Source organism: Peromyscus maniculatus, chromosome 23 (genome assembly GCF_049852395.1).
Source record: "Peromyscus maniculatus bairdii isolate BWxNUB_F1_BW_parent chromosome 23, HU_Pman_BW_mat_3.1, whole genome shotgun sequence".
Lineage (NCBI taxonomy): Eukaryota > Metazoa > Chordata > Mammalia > Rodentia > Cricetidae > Peromyscus > Peromyscus maniculatus.
The window spans coordinates 55492551-55512051 of NC_134874.1; the positions used below are offsets into that span (position 1 = coordinate 55492551).

At 50.6% G+C, this 19501-nt stretch overlaps 1 protein-coding gene across 4 annotated transcripts in view; it reads left to right on the plus strand.

Moving 5' to 3' along the window:
• The window catches only part of Slc7a1 (solute carrier family 7 member 1), a 71571-nt gene that overhangs the window by 25870 nt on the left and 26200 nt on the right, over positions 1-19501 (plus strand). For 2 of the 4 annotated variants that reach the window (XM_006979618.4, XM_042267656.2), the window contains exon 2: positions 10011-10100. Coding sequence is in view for 1 of the 4 variants with exons in the window: in XM_076560460.1 (XP_076416575.1) it covers positions 13859-13906 (48 nt within the window). In the remaining 3 variants the exon portion in view is untranslated. Of the gene's footprint in view, positions 1-10010; positions 10101-13747; positions 13907-16330; positions 16417-19501 lie in introns of those variants that run through there. The other 2 variants (XM_076560460.1, XM_076560461.1) reach the window with 2 other exon arrangements.

Sequence of the window (19501 nt, forward strand, 5' to 3'; positions counted from 1 at the left end):
GGCAAGCTGAGATTCACAATGGCCTCCCTGAGCACAGACAACGCTTTTGTTTTGCGCCGTAGAGACCGGACACCCCAATGTTTAAATATATTAAAATGAAAATTTGGGCTAGGCTGGCCTCATTCATAGCATTTCTTCTTCCTCTGTCTACCAGAGGAATGCTAGGGTTAAGGGCACGTGGTACCATGCCTGGTGAAATTTTATTACAATGAAGAAAATTATTTTATGTGTCTGGGTGTTTCGCCTGCCTGTACACCACATGTGTGCAGTGCGCCCAGACACCAGAGAGGGTGTCAGGGAACAGGAGTTACAGGTGGTTGTGAGCCACCGCTGTATAGCCAGAGCTCCTGCAGAATTCTGCAGCTGCTTTGATCCCAGTGTTGGCACCTGGCTTTGATCTGCCTTTTGTGACTGCTTCCTTTTGTGCGTCCCGCACCTTCTGTCTGAAGTATGTAAATCTTACCTGAGAGTTTCCTAAGGGATCAAAGCCTATGCAAAACTCCGTTGTCTTGAGATGTCTCTTAACGGAGAATTTGCACTGGCATCCTCTCTTTGGGGAGTTTAGATAAGAGATTTTGGTATACAGAAATCGACTTGCTAAAGGTGTGAATTATGTAACAATTAAAAAGCCTTTTGCTAAGCAACGGTCAGTCAGTTCGCCAGCGGCTGACCCCCTGCAGCTGGAAAGGCTAAAAATCATCCTTAGAGTGCCTCCATGAGTCTTCTTTTCTCAGACCCTCGTGAACCCACACCGATACAACAGTGTGGGTGCTGGGGATTGAACCCAGTCTGCTGCGAGAGAAGCCGGTTCTCTTAACCACTTGGCCTATTTCCCCAGTCCCAGAACCTGATTTTTAAAACTGTATGTTTGAATAGTGATTTCCCAGTTACAAAATACTTTTGTGCCACAGAAGTAACTTAACTTTTACTTCTTATGCATATGAGTATTTTGCCTGTATCTGTCGGCATACACCATGCTAGTGCCGTACCCGAGGAGACCGGAAGCAGCCATGTCGGATCCTCTGGACCTGGAGGGCCCCACCCACCTTTTTAAACGACTTGTGGGGTCTGTAGAGATGGCTCAGTAGTTCAGAACACTTACTGTTCTTTAAGCACTCTGAGAGTTATTCTATCTTCAAGGTGCCTTTTAGCAAGCATTTTTTGTTGTGACAGATGCTTTCGAATGTCTAGCATACTATGGACTCAGTTTTCCGTGTCCCCACAGGGAAGAGCTAGCTGAGCTGGCTCTTACACTGGGTGAGTCCAGTGTTTGGCTTCCAGTAATTTGGATGTCAATTTCTTTAGAGTCCTCCATAGATCTGAGAATGTCTAAATGGTGACAAAGGTCAGACTCCTTTAAGGGGACACAGGTGAGTGTGTACGTGGCACACAGACTGTTCAGGGATGGATTCGCTTGTTTTCGGCTCCTTCCAGACACCACATTCTTTATTTCTTGTGCACCTTGTTGGGCCGCCTTCTCTCGGTCCTCAACAGCCAGGCATTCGGAATATCCGGCCACCTGCCCCCTCCAGGGACGAGGAGTGTCCCCTGTGCCGAGGGAGCGCTGCGGCACGCGGCTCTGCTCTGAGCGCTCATCCCACATCCTTTCTGTGCACCCAGCATTTGAAGCAGCCAGCCAGCAATTTAGCCCCAGGAGGACAAATTACTCACAGGTCTATAAAAGTACAGCAATTCCGAGGCCGAGGCTCGCCAGTGCTTGCCCAGCTCCCCGTGGTAACTGGGGCAGCCTTCCTTCTCAGGGGCTTTTTTTTTTTTTTCACCTGTGGGTTCCAGGCTACATCCCAGACTTATCTGTCTTTAGGGGCGCTTCCAGACGTGTCTGTGGGAAGGACGAGGTGGCTGACACCCCTTGCAAAGAGCTGTCCCCATCAACTCCACACATCCCCTCCTATCTCGGGAAGTCACCTGGCAGGTATGCCGTGGTGGCAGAAAGGCAATGTTTGTGCATCCTGCACACGCTGTTGGGGACGTGTCCTCCAGCTTGCCTCTGCCTTCCTGAGCTGAGCATGCCTTCAAAGCTTTGCTCTCAAAATTAAAAAAAAATCTTCCTTATGATTGCTTTTTTTTTTTTTAAAGGTTTGTTTATTTATCATGTACACAGTGTTCTGTCTGTATGCATTCCTGTGGGCCAGAAGAGGGAGCCAGATCTCATTACAGGTGGTTGTGAGCCACCATGTGGGTGCTGGGAATTGAACTCAGGACCTCTGGAAGAGCAGCCAGTGCTCTTAACCTCTGAGCCATCTCTCCAGCCCCACGATTGCTTCTTAAAGTCTTCCCATTTTCTCCGGTCCTGGACCACACACACATATACGCCCTAGGTAGAGGGGTTCCCACTCTGCCCTCAATTTGGAGCCGAAAACCTAGAAACCGTGTATATGGCCTTAGTTAGCAAATGGCCTGGCCTTCCTTCATCTTTCCCGAGAGCTGACCCTGCTCTATTGAAGCCTTGAGCTGAGATGGGGCTTTAGATTCCTACTGTAACGGAACAGCCCAAGCTGCTGTGCGCAGGCCCGGTGTGTTCATTAAGCAGGGGCTCGTTTCATGGTCCTAACACTCAGAGCAGAAGGGCCATTCCATGTAACAGATGGCCCCGGGAGTATGGCGGAGAGCGTTTACCCGCTGCGGCTGGAGTGATCTGGAGAGGCGGAGAGAAGAGCTTAGACTCAAATCAGAACTGAAGCATGTGGAGGAGGAGCTACTGGCAAGAGCTTCGCCCTGCTCCCCGTTGGGTGGTGGGATGGATCACTCTTAGCCATTCTGTTGTTTTTTTTCCATCAGCATTTTAAAATGCCATTATATGCTATGATGCTCATCGGTTTGAGCGAAACTTGGTGCTTGTCAGTGAATACAAAGGCTTATCCAGCCATCACCATGATTGCCAGAGTTTCCACTACTCACCCCTACATAACCTGTTCATTTGCTCCTTGCTCCTTCCTCCTTGGCTCCCCCAGTTCCAGGAAAGCACTAAGTTCTTTCTGTCTGGATTCCAAACATTTTTTACAAATGGACCACCCCAACGTATTTACAATCGGCTTCTTTCACTTAGCGTGGTGTTGTCCAAGCCTGTCCACGTTTTGGCATGGGTCGGTACTTTATGACTTTGTATGGATCAATGATAGTCCACAACACGGAACACTCGGGTTGTTTACACATTTTGGCTATTATAAATTTTGGGGCGTATAGTTGTGAACGGAGTTGCTGAGGCATGAGCCAAACCTGAGTTAAACTTCTGTTTAGCTGTTTCAGTCTTTTTAGGTGTGTGTTGGGGTCCCTGCAGGCCACGAGGCTTGCAGGGAAATGATGCATGTGGGGTGAAGAGTGGGTCAGCATCACATTAGCAAGCACTGGGTCAAAATCTTCCAGAGTCTGACCCCCCCAGGCTTACTTTTCTTACATGTTAAGGCAGAGTAAAACTTTGGGGGAAAGTCTCCACAGTCATCACAACCAGGCTTCCGGAATGGCTGCATTGAAACTCCCTTGCCAAGCAGCAAAGCCCCTGTGACCTTTACAATAAGAATGAGGCCTATGGGCTCCTGAACAGCGCTCAGGGTAAGGGCCTGGGGAGGAAGCACTTGTCATAAACACGCAGACGGACTCTACTGATGGAGGATGCAAAGTACCTGAGACCTCTCTCGTAAGGTTGGCTCTAGTCACGGAGAGACAGAGCTCGAGATAAAGGCCTAAATAGTGCCCAGGATTTGGGGTATCGGGAGGGCTGGCTCCATAGGATAGCAAAAGATGACCGGGTTGTTAGCCAACACGCACCCCAGGTGACGGGGCTTCGGTTCCTTCCCGTGATGAGAACAGGCCCACGTGTTTAACGATTCTGGTTCCTCCAGTGCTTTCTCTAAGCTCTGCCTCCTACACGGGGTAGTTTTCTGTTTTGTTCTCGAATTATCGGTACTTTCAAATCGCAGTAGAAGGCACAAAATACGAAACAATTTAACCGTCTTAAAGTCAGTAGCATTGAGTAGCTCATAATGTGTTTTGTTTGTTTTTGTTTGTTTGAGACAGGGTCTCTCTACCTAGCCCTGTCCTGGAACTCACTATGTAGACCAGGCTGGCCTTGAACTCTGCAGACCCACGTGCTTCTGCCTTCAGAGTTGCTGGGTTTTGAGATGTGCTCCACCACACCCAGCATATTCATAGTGTTGTGTCCATCGCCACCACGACCCTCTTTGGTTTTTATTTTTACTTTAAAACAGTCATTGTCATCATCAATATTATTGTTTACTATTATTAGTGTAGTGCTGGACTGCTGCGACCCGGGGCTTTGTACCTGTTTGGCAAGGTGAGGCAAGATGCACCCAGGCACGGTGAGGTGCCCGGCAAGGCTCAGGGGGAATGGTAGGACCAGATGCACTGTCAGGCGCAGGAAGGGGCGTGGCAAGGCCCGGGAGGATGCTCGAGGCAAGGTGCCAGGCGCACCCTGCGGGGAGGTCCACCGAATGAGCGAATGAGCGTGTCCCAAAGCCGCTGTCCTTCCCAGGCACCACTCCAGGGCACCTGTTGGTGCAAAGAAGTCCTGCTTTCATCTGGTTGATTTCCTCTTGCTCTGCTTGGGCCCTGGCAGTTGCCATAAGCAGATCTTGGGGGGAAAGGGGCTGTGGAAAGTGATTGCCGAGCTGTGGGAGAGCAGGAGGTGTGGAGGTCAAAGTGTGCCTTTGTTTTTAGGGGAAGCCCCGTAGGCCTTAAGAGTAGTGCAGACCCTCCGGGGCAGGGCCCCGCCCTCAACACGCTGCTGGGAGACACACGCTCTCCCCACTCGGGCCTTTTGAGATGCACTTCTGCCTGCTTCCATCCGGGGAAGTCCTGACCGCTCTGGCTTGGATCTTCGGGTCTACCATTAAAGTCTCTTTCTTTGCCTGTCTGGGCTTTTTTGAGACAGGGTCTTGCACTGTATCCCAGACTGTCCTCAAACTCTCCATCCTCCTGTCTCGGATTCCTGAGTGCTGGGATTATAGGTGTGAATTACAAAGCCTGGTTTTCCTGGCTTCCTTTCCTTTTTCTGATCATTTTGTCAATAATCTGCAGTGTGTGTACTGTATTTGTGTGTGTGCCCTGCAGTGTGTGTACTGTATTTGTGTGTGTGCCCTGCAGTGTGTGTATTGTTTGTGTGTGTGCCCTGCAGTGTGTGTATTGTGTTTATGTGTGCACCCTGCAGTGTGTGTATTGTATGTGTGTGCCCTGCAGTGTGTGTGTTGTGTGTGTGCGTGCCCTGCAGTGTGTATTGTGTTTGTGGATACAAGAGTAGCTTTCTTGGGGCTGGAGAGCTGGCTCAGGTGAAGAGCATTCATTGGCTGCTCCTCCAGAGGACTTTGATTCTCAGCACCTAATGGCAGTTCACAGCCACCTGGAACTCCAGGTCCGTGGAGTCAGCGCCCTCTTCTGGCCTCTGTGGGCACAGACATGCACATAGGCAAACACCCATACAGCCGGAACCCAAAGCAAGGCCAAGAAAAACCCGCAACAGCAGCTCTCCTCTCGTTGTCCCCGACTTCCGCACTGACCGGCAGACAGGCAGCTGCACGTCCAAATTCACGGCGGGTGCCACTGTCCCCTCGAGCACCTCATTAATGAGATAATTCTTTATCTTAAAAGACAAATTGTGTAATTAAGAGCTGATTATGCACCCATCAAACAGTTCTTCACTCCAACTGGAGGAGCCCTTTAAGTAGCCGATTCTCCTCGCTGCATTTATCGGGGTAGCTCATCAGCTATTGGGCAGCGATCTCCACGCATGCTGAGGGTGAGCACCCAGGGCTGAAGGACAGGATGAGATGCAGAGAAAGTGTTGTGGACCCATGCATCTATTCCAAGGAGTCCCCCAAGAACGCATTTATTAAGTTGAAGAAATATTTAGCAGATTTGTAGGCCATCTCTGTCTCTCATCAGTGAGACAACAGTCTAGACCGTTACAGAGTCTCACCATGTAGCTCAGGCTGGCTTCTGCCTGTCTGTCAATCAGTCAATCATCATCTGTTGTGACAGGATCTCCCTGTGTGACGGGCTGGTCTTGAACCCGTGGCTCCTGCTGCAGTGTCCCCGGTACCAAGCTTACAGCCGTGCATTGGCGCTCCTTGCTTTTTGAACAGTTCTTTGCGCTCTGGAGGAGGGCAGGCGCTGGGATTGAGAACGCCGTGTCTTCACGCTATATCTGCAGGGAGGGTTGCTCTCGGGCCTGTTCAATGACATCACACACCCACAGGGCCTTAGGGTAGGGCCTGGAGCATGGTATGGGCTTAACATACGGGCTAGCCTATGATTATTGTCAGTGGGCCATCGCCGGTTTGGAGGGCTTTACTCTTGCGGCACTAGATACAGAACTAAGAGGCCGTGGGAGAGCACGCCAGTGTGGCGAGGGAAGTGACTGAGAGGAGTGTCAGTGTGTCTGTCCCCTCGTGCCTCCCCACGCTGTACCCCGGCTCTCTCTTCCTCTTTCTCACTGGTTGTGGTTCTCATCAGCTTTTCCTTTTCGAGTCTGAATGTTGCTGTTTCAGGTGGCCAGTGGGTTCCTTCACGCTTGGAGTTTATAGATTTTATTTTCTTAATTGTTAGGTGTTAAGTTTGTGTTCCTTGGCCAGGAAAGCAGCTAAGCTGTCTGTTCCCTGACAGGTAAAGATGGTTGCCTTGGAAACACTCAGATACTTTGTCCCGATGAGAGACTTAAAAAACTTTTAGAAAGAAGGATGTGTGTGTGAGTTTAGACACCATGTGGATGTAGTACCAGCGGAAACCAGAAGAGGGCAGAAGATCTCTGAAACTGGAGATACAGGTGGTTGTGAGTCACCATGTGGGTGTTGGGAATTGAACCCAGGTCCTCTGCAAGAGCAGCCAGTGCTCTTAACCTCTGAGCCATCTCTCCAGCTCTACAAGACCAATGGGGTCTGGACTTCAAAGTGGAGTCACTTATACTTTCTGTGAGCCTCTGCTCATCTATGGCATGGGAACTGCAGGTGTCCAGCCAGGAACACGACTAGGGGGCCACTGTAGGGCTTGCAGGGCAGAGTGGGCACCAGCGGTTTTTCTCTCCAGACCCTGCCCTCTGTCTACAGGACAGCGCACTCACTCCTGAGCTGGCACCTCCGTCCACACCACATCTTTCTTTGCTTTTATGTGCTTGCTCTGTCTCTCACAGTTTGGGGACATCCAAACGAGTTTCTCACAGGATGCAGCGGTGGGGTTTTGGATTCTTGGGACTCCGTGCTCATTTGCAGATCTTATTGTGCTTCTTGGTCCTGGTGTTTAAGTGGGAGAGCAGTCTCCAACCCACTTGATTCGATGCTTAGCATCTCACATTCTCCAGGGACACACCAGGAGGCGTGGCTTCTCCACCAGCCATTGAGGATAACTTTGCTGGAACCGCCCTGTCCATTGTAGGTTGCTTAGGAACATTCTTGGCCTCTGTTTGCTGTTATCCGTCAGTGTGGCAATTGAAGATGTCTCTAGACATTGCCAGATGTACCATGGGGGCAAGGTCCACTCTTCCCACTCCCACTTGGCCAATTCTCAGCCATCGTTTGATTTTTGCCCAGGGGTGAGACTCTCCTTCACTGGCCTTCAGTGTTCGGCAAAAAAAAAAAAACCCCGACACACACTCCAGGGTTTTGTGTCTTGAAGGATGAATCATCAAATTGCGAGCCAAGTGGTCTTGGTGCAGAATGGGCTGGGATAATGTCATCGTTGAAGGGCCCAGGCTAGGGTCTATATCTAGCCATTCTGTGTTGACATGCTGCCTTTTGACTTTGTAAATTTTACTGGCTGGCTTCCCCGGCTTGCTCAGCCAGCTTTCTTCCGCAGTCCAGGCACACCTGCCTGTGGAGAGGTAGCTGACCGAGGCCGAAGCAAAACTCGCCATTCATGGCTGGATAGCAAAAGAAAGAAGAAAGGACATGCCCTTAGGGGCCCAGCTTCCTCCCCCTAGGCCTCGCCTCTCAAAGGTTACACTGCCTCCCAGTAGCCTGCAGGCTGAGGACCAAGCCTTCACCATACGGGCCTCTGGGGGACATTTACGATGGAGACCGTAACATAATGTTTCAGGACTGAAGGGTGGAGGGGATTCTCCTGGATTCTGTGATCCAGCAAACCTTTTCAGAATGGCCAACCCCGGGCAGGGAGATTTTAAGGTCAGTGAGGACCAGAGTGAGACGAGGCAGGATCGCTGCACTCATGAACTTGGAGTTCTGTCTGCTCAGGATCAAGGCCGTCCACACCCCAGCGTGGAGGCGGAAGGGTCTCATGCGCCCTCACTCCTAACTGAGGAGCTATGGACAGTGGATGGCTTCGGGGCAGGGACAGTCACTTTTCATTAAGGGTAGGGCTCCTCCTGGGTCAGCCACACTCTAGAGCAGTGGTTCTCAACCTTCCCTTTAACGCTGCGACCCTTTAATACAGTTCCTCATGGTGTGCTAACCCTCCCCTCCCAACCATAACTTTATTTACATTGCTACTTCATGACTGTAATTTTGCTACTGTTATGAATCGTAATGTGAATATCTGTGTTTTCTGATGGACTTAGGTGACCCCTGTGAAAGGGTCCTTCAACCCCAAAAGGGGTGGAGATCAGTAGGTTGAGAACTGTTGTTTGAGTGGGTGGTCCCACTCCCAGGACTATATGGGAAGCACAAAATGTAATTGATGGGTTATTTAAAAGACACAAGGTTGGAGGGTCAGGAGGGTTGTGGTTCTGGGAGGAGTTAAGAAGAGTTAGGGTAAATATGATCAAAATACCTCGTATGGAATTCTCAAGGCATTTTACAAGAAAAGGAATGGACCCTGAACATGCCTGTCAGCATAGCCTCAGATGGCCAGCGGTCACTAGTTCCTCAGTACATGTGCCTACAGGCTCCGGATGCGTTCACTGAGTCCAGCCTGCACTACCTGGGAAGACCTGACTCCTTTTGACTTGTAAGTTGGGCAGGGTGATATGCTTGCTAATACTTGCAGTACATATTTGTCCGGGGTGGGCCAGGTGTCCACTCTTGCTAGAACACAGCTTCGTGTGCGTGATCACGCGTTCACAAGCCTCCTCCCCGCTGGAGGCCTTGGAGGATGGTGGTGAACGCTGGCTGCTTTGCTATGAGATAATTGGTACTGAATTCCTCGTGTATTAGGTGTGTGGTATTTTTATTGTTCTGCTTTTAACAAAGGAATTTGCAAGTCTGGAAAGTCAGAATGAGCTGGTTGGAGCATTTCTTGGATTAGGAAAACCGGTCCTAATGAATTTTATTCACTATGCATTCCAGGCCGCTAATCTTAATAGGTTCGTGCTGGATTACTTCGATTTAGCATTAATTGTTTTATATACTATAGCAGAAAAATGTGACCGGGGCAAGCCTCCTAAACAGCTATTTAAGACTCGCCTCCTCTGCGCCTTCTCCTTTCTTCTCCAGTCCTGGGGACCGACCCAGGGCTATTTTGCATGCCAAGCAAGCGCCGTCTCAGAGATCTACACTCAGAGGCCATTAGTCACCTTGCTTAGATGGGGGCGTTATGTTTCTTTTGCATATGACACCAAACTTCGTGTGCAGTCGTTGGGGGGCTCTGAAATCCTGTCGTGGGGCCTTTTAAATACTAAAACACATGGGCGTTCGCACTTTGGCTGGATCTCTGACTCCTGTAGTTACTGTTTCACTGATATATGCAGATCCTTCCTGAGTTGGCATGTTGCAGTATACCATCTAAAAAAAAAAAATCGTGAGGCTGGAGAGATGGCTTCCAAGCGCTGGATGCTCTTGCAGAGGACACAGGGTGACTCACGGTCATCCATGACACCTGTCCTCGGGTGGCCTCCTTCAGTTGTGGTGTTCTGATGAGTGCAGCAGGGCTGAGAGGAACGCTTGCTTCCCCTCACAGCCCCGGTTTGGAGGCTCTGGTCCCCAAACGGAGCTGCGTGTGTGACCACCCTTGCTTGCCCTCACAGCCCCGGTTTGGAGGCTCTGGTGCCCGGACTGAGCTGCGTGTGTGACAACCCTTTCTTTACCTTGCAGGGCCCTGAAGCTGCCACAGACTCCGCCGTGACGTGTTGTCATCCAGGCGCCAGCCATCCTCAGTGAGAAGGGCCGGGAACCTTACTCCAGGTACTGCCTGCCCTTGGCACCCCGGAACACGGACATTTTTGCGCTGAAATGTATCGTTCATTTCAACCCAACCTAACTGGTAGCTATATAATCCTGTCGTAGTGAATTTGGACATAGAACCCAGGGCCTTGCCTGTGCTGGAGAAGCACCTGACCTCTGAACCTGGTAACCAGCCCCTTCTTATATTTAAAATTCCCAACACTTTTTCAGACTTGAGAGTTATGAGCGGGAGTTGGCGGGGGGTGGGGGGGTGGGGGGGGTGGGGTGTCAAAGTTGGCCAGAGAGACTGCCTTGCTTTTCTTTTTAAATAAAAGTAGCTCACCTAAAAAATAAGTTTGGGTTCTGCATAGAAAAAGGGTGCTACTGGAACTATACTTTAAAAGTCGATTGCTCAAATCAAGTGTGGCGGCCCACGCCATGAGTCCCAACACTCAGTAGGCAGAAGCAAGTGGATTTTTGTGAGTTGGAGGCCAGCTTGGTCCGCATATCGAGTTACAGGACAGCCAGGGCTACATAGAGATCCTGCCCCATAATTAATTAATTAATGAAAACACAAATAGTTGTGGGAAAAAGTCTACTGCTCTCTCTACTTTCTATTAAATTACAGATTCACTGGGTGTGGAGATTTCATTGTTTTTTCTTGCTGTGTTATCATCTGGAAACATTGACGGGTAAAGCTTTCAGTGTGTAGAGGGCACACAGAGAGTAAGGAGTGTGTGTGTGTGTGTGTGTGTGTGTGTGTGTGTGTGTGTGTGTGCGTGTACACAATGAGCCTCACTCACACATTCTTACAGTCATTTATGGCCATTCACAGCCTTCATTCTGTCTGCCTCTATTGAGAATGCCCACATAATCAGGTTCAGCAGACCACAGGAGTCCTTCATCAGAAGGCATTTGTGGGGGACAAAGCCAGTGTGACCTGTGTCACATGTGAGTGACATGTGAGTGGCTGGGCCTCAGCGCCGTGCGGGGAGGATTAAGAAGGGAGGAGGAAGGGGCCAGGGGTGTGGATCTGTAGGGAGGATTAGGCTGTAAGCGGTACCTGCTGATGAAGCTGCTGTAGCCGCATTAATAATGTCTTCCTGTCATTGATTCCCTTGATAATAATTCCCTTATAATAAGGCCTTCCTGTCTTGGCCAGGCATGTTTATGCCTCCGTCTTCACTGAGAACAGGGACCTTCATGTAGTCATTCCTGAATGGGGGGCGGGGGAGGTGTAGTATACAGTAGGTACTCAATGAATATTTGTTGTGCTCATCAGCTACTGTCTTCTCCCCACGTGGATGAGTGTGCCATGAGGTCAGGGGGCGTGCATGGCTCACCTTTTGTAGGTTCTGAAACCCTGGAACGATTGCAGGTGCGGAGTGACCCTAGGTGCAGAGTTGCCAGGTGTCCCTTGCCAAAGCCGGGACCTCACCAGTGAGGAGCTGGGAGGGTGCCGTGCATGGGCAGGCGCCTCTGGGTGCTGGGCTGAGAGAGCCTGGGCAACCCCGCCCGCATTCAGTGCACGCTGGTGTAGTCAAACGCTGCTGAACTGAGGACGCACGTCCTACCGTACCAAGTGTTTCGGCTTTCCTGGCGGCCTGGTGGAGGGCAGCCTCCTCGTGACCTAACACGAGCGTGTTGACAGCCGGAGCAGCCTGGACCTGAGCTGCGGCGCCCTGGGGTTGGGCAATGCTGTACGGAAGCGTAGGGGAAGTCGTGGGTTGGTCCTCAGGCGCAGGTCTGGAACCATCGCTGCCAAGCTTGACAGCTAAAATCACCAAGGCAGCTAGCTAGCTCCCCACCGTCCTTTCTTGGGAGAAGAGACACAGGGCGGGTGATGTCTGGTACATCACCGGGAGGCCTTCCTGTCTTGGCCAGACATGTTTATGCCTCCGTCCACACCAAGGACAGGAGCTACATGTGGTCTGACTCCTCATCATCCACAGGTAGGATTTGTAGTATACAGTAGGTACTCAATAAATGTTTGTTGTGCAGACGGTTGGGTCTAAACAATTACTTGCTTTCTCCTCCACGTAGATGAGTGCACCATGAGGTCCGGGGCAGTGCATGGCTCATCTTTTGTAGGTTCTGAAATCCTGGAATGACGACGATCCAGGGTGGAGACCTTCTTTTTTGGAGAGAGGGCCTTATATAGCCCTGGATGGCCTGAAGCTCCATGTATAGACCAGGTTGGACTCAAAGACCCACTGGTCTCTGCCTCTCAAAAGCTGAGATGAAAGATGTGTGCCACAATATGCCTGAAACATTTTCAATGTTACTATAGGTCGTGGGTTTTTTTTTTTTAATTTTAATTTAATTTTTTTTGTCAGTGTCATATGTGTGTGTGTGTGTGTGTGTGTGTGTGTGTGTGTGTGTGTAATGTATTGTGACCCATTTCCTCATGGTGTAGGACTCATTGGGTAGAGCTGCCGGCCAGGCAGGGTCAGGCCGCTCAGCTTGGAGATCTCCTGTAGCTTGTTGTCAAGGGGCCTCTCCCAGCATGGTGGCTTGCTGGGACAAACCAGTACAGAGGGGCTGCAGACAGGATAGGGCCACTGCGGGAGAGACAGCCTCCCCGTGGGGTTCCGAGGGTCTCTGGGTTCCGAGGCTGCCTCAGGCCATCCGAGTGGGACTGGAGAGCTCATCTGGCTGTGCTCGAGTCTCCGGGTCCTGGGAGTGTGCTGGCCGGTGGTTTGTCTCAGTAGTCACACACAGCCTTACGGGGGGAGCATGGTGGCTTCACCCTTCTTGAGAACTGCGCTCTTCTGTTTGGCTGTACGGGAACACGTGTTCTGGAATCTTGAAAGACTGTCTCATTGCTGTAGCAGCCGAGGAGTCCTCAAAGTAGGTGGTCAGGTGACAGTGGGGGTCTATGGTCAGTCTTGCTTAAGACCTAAGTTGAAATGTCTGGATTCAGTTTTTAGGAGTTCTTTAAAGGGCTGGGAGTGTAACTCACCAGTGGGTGTGTGACTAGCACATTCCATCCCCAGCACCAAATACCACATGCACACCACACACACACACACACACACACACACACACACACACACACACACACACACACACGACTTAAAAAATAGTAGATAGACCTATGGCTTTCTTTTCAGATGTAGAATCGATCATCAGAAAGAAGGGAGCATTTCACCTCGTTGGGTCCAGAATGTTGGCATTTGAGGCAGTGGGTCAAGCTCAGGTCCTGGAGTGATGTGTGGTTACCACGTTACATTACCGAGTAAAGCAGGCAGTTGACACAGCCACTGACCTCTGCTGAAACTCGCTCTTGGTGGCCACAGCACTCTCCCGGGGGCAGTCAGTTTCGTTCCTTGAGAATTCCTCCAGCATTCTGGGCGCCTTCCTCCACCTCCACCGCTGCTGGTCTCTGATCATTCAGATAAACATTCCGATCGATCTTCGAAGACCTCTGTGTAACTGGACGTTTTCTTCTTGCTCTCTGAAGAAGTCGAGACAGAGCAAACTTCCTCTCTTTGAGGCTGTTCTGTTCCTGCCTCCCAGGGTGGCCACCTAGTGTGCGCGCATCACACAGAAGGAGACCTCGTGGCAGGGACAGTATGGCTGGGAGACTTTGGAGAGTGAGGACAGGCTTGGCCTGAATGAGTATTTCAGATTATAAATACCTTTCTTCCGGAGCGAGCGTCTGAGATTTTGGCCACCAGTGAAGCTGTGACTTGGAATAAGACAGGAAGACCTCCCACAAAATGTGGCATTTCCTGCGTAGGGATTATTTGTGCATGACTTCTGCCTAGATAGTACCCATGGCAACCAGGGGCGTGTGTTCTGTGTACCTGAAGGCTCTTAGAGAGGTAAGCCCAGCAGGTTGTAACATTTGCTTATGCAAAGATACTTTCACCAATCAGATTAAAATACTGCTCAAGAAGGCGTCAAAACAGGAGGCTGTAGCCCAGCAACCGGAAGTCCTGGACTTGGTTTTCCCCCCTCTTCCGGTGTTTTTCACGACAAATCTGGTCTTCCCCTAAGTAGAGGTGTGAATCCTGAGGTGTGAGTGGAGCGAGGCCAGGCTAGACTCCTCCAGGGGTTGGTCCTGCCGAGCCCTCCTGCCTCTCCCTGGCTTCTGACCAGCGGTTTCTCGTGTGTTGTCCCCCACACATGCCAGCAGCTGCAGGTGCAGGCTGTTTTTCTCCCCAGTAATGGCTGGAAGGTAAAACTCCTGACGGCCCTCACAGTCTGTACCACAAAGACGTGTGCTGGGAAATGCCCCCCACCTCCCTCTCTCTCCCTCTAGCCCAGCAGCCATTAGCTCCCGAATAACCTGTGAATTATTCCTTTTCCCCAAGCCCAATCTTTAGAATTCATGTGGGCTCTTCCAGCTCGGGCCTGAGTGAGAGAAGCCTGGCTTTTCGGTGTTAATTCCAAAGCTCAGAGAAATACCTAAAAACACAGCTGGAGAGGGCAATCCTGGTCTTTTGGCTGTTTTCATAAAGCCAATAAAAATGGTTCAGTATTAATGATTTCGTATGTGTAGTCAGACTTTTTTGTAGGAACAGTCAGCTCTGCAATAATGACATGGAGACTTAGGAAATATGAAAGCTCGACTCATAGCTTAGGCTTGTTTCTAACTAGCTCTTGTAACTTAAATTAACCCATATTTATATTAATCTCTGATTTGCCTCATGGCTTTTTACCTCTCTTCCATCTTGCACCTCCTGTTTCCTCTCGGTCTGCCTGGCGACTCTGTCTTCTTCCCAGAGCTCTCTCTGTCCAGAAGTTCCCGCTCTACCAAGCTATTGGCCATTTATCTTTTTATTAAACCAACCACAGTGACACATCTTCACACAGTGTGAGGGACTATTCCACAACACATATGGTCCAACCTGATTCTGTACAAAAGACCGTTTCACTCAGTCCACGGCAGTGGCTAACAACATTTGAAGCTGTCCAGGCCCTGGGATATGGAGCGGGGGTCCGCTGTAGGAGGCGCAAGCATTTGTGGGTCAGCTGTAGGGGAATTTGTTTCTTTCTGTATTTAATTTTGGAAATTTCCAGACCTGCACAGAGACAGAGAAAAACATAACAAAACCCCAGACCTAATTATCAGCGTTCTCTGTGTAGACATGAGATGGGTTGACCTTACTGGACTCGCTTATCTTCCCTCTTTCCTCTTGTTTGTTGATTTCGTTAGGGAGATTTTTCTCCCTCTAATTCAGAAGCATTGCACATTCATTATAAGGGAAAAACAGTAAAAATTCAGGAAATAAAAGAGGCCTATAATCCTCTAGAGAGGCATTAGTCTCCACCCTCCTGCCCTGGAAATTCTTTATATACTGTTTGTTTTTTTATACTTCCCCCTACTTTACAGACATATAATATTTCTAGCATATTTAATCTCTCTGGCTTGTCTGGAGTTCCCTCTATATACCTTTTCCAAGCCCCTGCTGTCTGTATGATTTCTAGAACATTCCTAACACAGCCCTGGGCGGTTCATGCAGCTGAAATGATCTCCTACACTTCAAAGCGAGCAGGAGGGGAGGGAGGGAGGGAGGGAGGGAGGGAGGGAGGGAGGGAGGGGCGGAGGAGAGAGGGAGGGGAGGGAGGGGCGGAGGAGGGAGGGAGGGAGGGAGGGAGGGAGGGATACCGTAGGAGGCCTCCTGTCGAGCTCAGAGCGATCGATTACATTTTGCTTTCAGGAACTGGTTGTCACTGAATGCATGTCAATCATTTTGTGCTTGTGGATTTGGGGGGGGGGGGCGGGATGACACAGCAGGAGGCACGCGTGGACAAATTTGTGTCCAGCCAGCTTGAGGTTCTAAAGTGGGTCCGGGGCCAGCCGGGCTACATGGCCGGGCTCTGATACAAGACAAGTCGGTGGTTGGTGGTGTGACGAGGCTGCCTGGGACTCTGGCTTCCATCCCCAGCACGAAAGAATGAACAATAATATCAAACCCAAATTGAGTCAGCTTAGCCCTGGCAGAGAAGCCAGCTTTTGAAAGTAGGTGACTGGAGTTCAGGTCCTGGCCCTGCACCGTCTGAGTTATGTGAGTTGAGCATTGCGCCACCGAAACCCCACCCTTCTGTCCTTATAAGAGGACAGACAGCGGCAACCTCTGACTTGAAAGAGCCTGGCCTGGCTCCGATGTCTCACCTTGCTTCTTCCTAGCAGGCCCAGCTCACCAAAAGCTGACTCTTTTTCTTCCCAGCTCCGGTCCCCTTTTCTTGGTCTACCTTCGAACCACTGGATTTTGAAGCAATTCCATTTTTTTTTTATTTGTCTTTTTTTTTTTTTTTTTACCGAGTTGTTTGTGATGGTGGGAGGACCTGAGGAGGAGTGAGTGAAGTTTCTAGAAGTCTGGGAGAGGTAAGGTGTGTTCCCTGGCTTGGTGTGTATATTGTGACCAGCCCAGGCTCGTTAAAGGTGTGTTGACAGGGTAAATGAATGAGCCGGGAAAGTATTCACTGGTTAGTCAATCGAAAGTGAAATTAGTGTTTGCATGGAATCCTCTGCCTTATTCTGGTTCCTGGTCCTCTTTCCAAGAAGATGTGTCGAGAAGGCGCCAAAGGAAATTGCAGTTCACCATTCGGGATACCTTGAAGGCCCAGGGAAGGAAAAGCACCAGCATTCCATCCCAGGGGAGCATGAATGAAGCCTACTTTATGGACATGCCTACCCCTTGGACCCAGATCCCAGTTAGTCCTGCTCCATTGGGACCGTGCACATAGCTCGTACCCGTGTGTCCCTGAGAGGATCTCTGTCATTGCTCTGGTTGGTGTCGTCCCATACCCAGGGTGGGTTGTTTCTGGTTTGGGTTAGCGGCTTTGAGAAAGAAAGCTTGGGTATGGTGAAGCCGACGGAACCAGTGGGGTCTGTGACAAAGCAGTTCAGACCCCGTTGCAGTGAGGAAGCCAGAGCCGACGGGATGACCTGCCTGTGATTAAGATTTAAAAGGAAAAGGATGATTGGTAGTGTGATGGTACAGATACTAAGGCGGCTTTTAAGAAAAGCGTGGTTGGCTTTTCATCGTCCCCTAATGCTTTATCCCCCCAGGGTCTCACAAGACCTGCAGTGTGAGACAAGGGTAGTTATCTCCATCATGTGTGTGTGTGCGTCTGTGTGGGTGCCATGCGTGTGTGTCATTTGTGTGTGTGTGTGTCTGTGTGTCTCTGTGAGTGCCAGTGCCTGTGTGGCCAGAAGAGGGCCTTGGGTCTTCTGGGGGCAGGCTTGGTACTTGTGCGAGTGTCACAGCCAGCGTCTGTCACACCCAGACTCATTGGTTTGGGCCTCTACAGTGTGCGTGCGTGCGTGCGTGCGTGCGTGGTCCCAACACTGCTCGGTCACCTGGGAGCCATGAGAAACTCAGTCCTTAGCTTCTGACATGGCTGAGGGCTGAGGCTATGTTAGTGGCTTCCCCTCCCACCCTCCACCCCCAATCTGGACCTTGAAGAACAGTTTCTTATCATGTAGGTACGAAGTGTCTTCAAAGGTCTGTGTGTTGGGTAGGTCTCGTCACTGAGAGGTTATTGGATCATGGAGCCTCTGCTTAATCAATGGATCAGTCCACTGATGTTTCATAATTCGGTGGCACTCTTGGCTGACAGTAGTGTAGATGGATTCTTCTATCAATCCATGTTTTGCCTCATGGCTTTTTACCTCTCTTCCATCTTGCACCCCCTGATTCCTTTCCCTGTCCTCTGGCCTCTCCCCTGTACCTAGATTCATCTCCTCTCCTTCTCTGTCTGCCCAGAAGTCCCGCCTATCCTCTCCTGCCTAGCTATTGGCCGTTCAGCTCTTTATTAAACCAATCAGAAGGCACCCTGACAAAGACACAGCTTCACAGCATGCAAAAAGAGTATTCCACAACACAGTAGGACCTCCTTGGGAAGCATGTGACTGGGGGTGTGTGTCCTGGCTGTATCTTGGCCTGGGCCATGCTTTGGTCTCTCTCTGGCCACGAGATGAGCCCTTTTGCTGTAACACACGTGTGAGATGATGTGACATGGTGCCGCAGCCCTGGAACCAGTGAAGCCAAAAGAAGTCTTCCTTCCTTCCATTTGTTTCTCTTGGGTCTTTGTCACTGGTGGGTCCCCTGTGGCTTGGGAAGTTGTCCCCAGCCATGCCAGGCCCTCGACTCTGAGGCCTCCTTCCTGCAGCCCCCCCGCATGATGTGGGTTTTGTTTGGGGATGGATCTCAGTCTCTGGAAGTTCTGCCTCTGGCCCTGCTGAATCAGCAGAAAGATGATGAGGCCCTCGGGCCTTCTGTGGCGTCAAAGGAGGGTGAAGTTAAAGCCCCCGAGACCTGGACAACTGCTGGGCACTGAAGATTGGCTGTCACGCTGCCCCGTGCCTTGCTGTGACAGGCTCGAGAGACCCATTCTGTGTGGCTTGTGGGCGTCAGGAGGGACAACGTGTCTTAGAACCAAGGCCCCTGTGTGAGGTGAAGGGTCTGGATGGACTTTGAGCCTCTGTTGGGGGTGAGATGGTGCATTTTGGGTTCTCTGGGAAAACAGTGAGTCGAAGCACAGCTCAGCCGTTTTCTGGACTCGCTCTCCTCTCGCAGGCCCCTTTACCCTGTGTGCCAGCCAGTTCCTGGAGTCATGTGACTTTTAAAGGCTCATTACTTATTTACATGAATGTATATCTCTGATTACATGTATGCAGTGCCCATGGAGTCCTGTGAGGGCATCCGATCCCTTGGAACTGGAGTCACAGACGGTTTTGAGCTGCCATGTGGGTGCTGGGAACCGCACCCTAGTCCCATGGCAGCGCGGCAGCGCTCTTAATCTGCTGAGCCATCTCTCCAGCTCCTGTGAGGTTTCGTTCGCTTGTTTTTGGTTTTTTGAGATGGCGTTTCTCTGTGTAACAGTCCTGGCTGTCCTGGAACTCACTCTGTAGCCCAGGCTGGCCTCGAACTCACAGAGATCCGCCTGCCTCTGCCTCCCGAGTGCTGGGATCAAAGATGTGCGCCACCATGCCAGGCGTGTGTGCGTGACTGTTTTAATGGCTTCATTGCTTTCCCTTCTATTACTACAAGTTATTCCTAGTTCTTGTTAGACTGCAGGGACCCCTTCTCCTGTCTTTTTCCGCTTAGTGACATCCAGAATGAAGTGGCATTTCAGTATTTGTGACCATCTCATGTGTCCATCCATTAGTACCTTCCACATGCTATGAACTGGGTTTTTGTGAATGAAGGTCCCCCTGGGATGCATATTAAATTACTGAGGGTTTTCTTTCTGATTCCCCTCCTCCCCAGAACGGCAGTGTGTCCTCACACTTGCTCTTTTGTGCTTTGCACCCTTGGAGTCCCCTGGGTCAAGGATCCAGTGCCATGTGAGCAGGTACATTCACCACGGCCCGGAAGTGAATTTCTTAGGTCAGTTCTTTGGTCATCTTGGCCACGGTCCTTGTCTTAGTTAGGGTTTCTATTGCAGTGAAGAGACGCCATGAC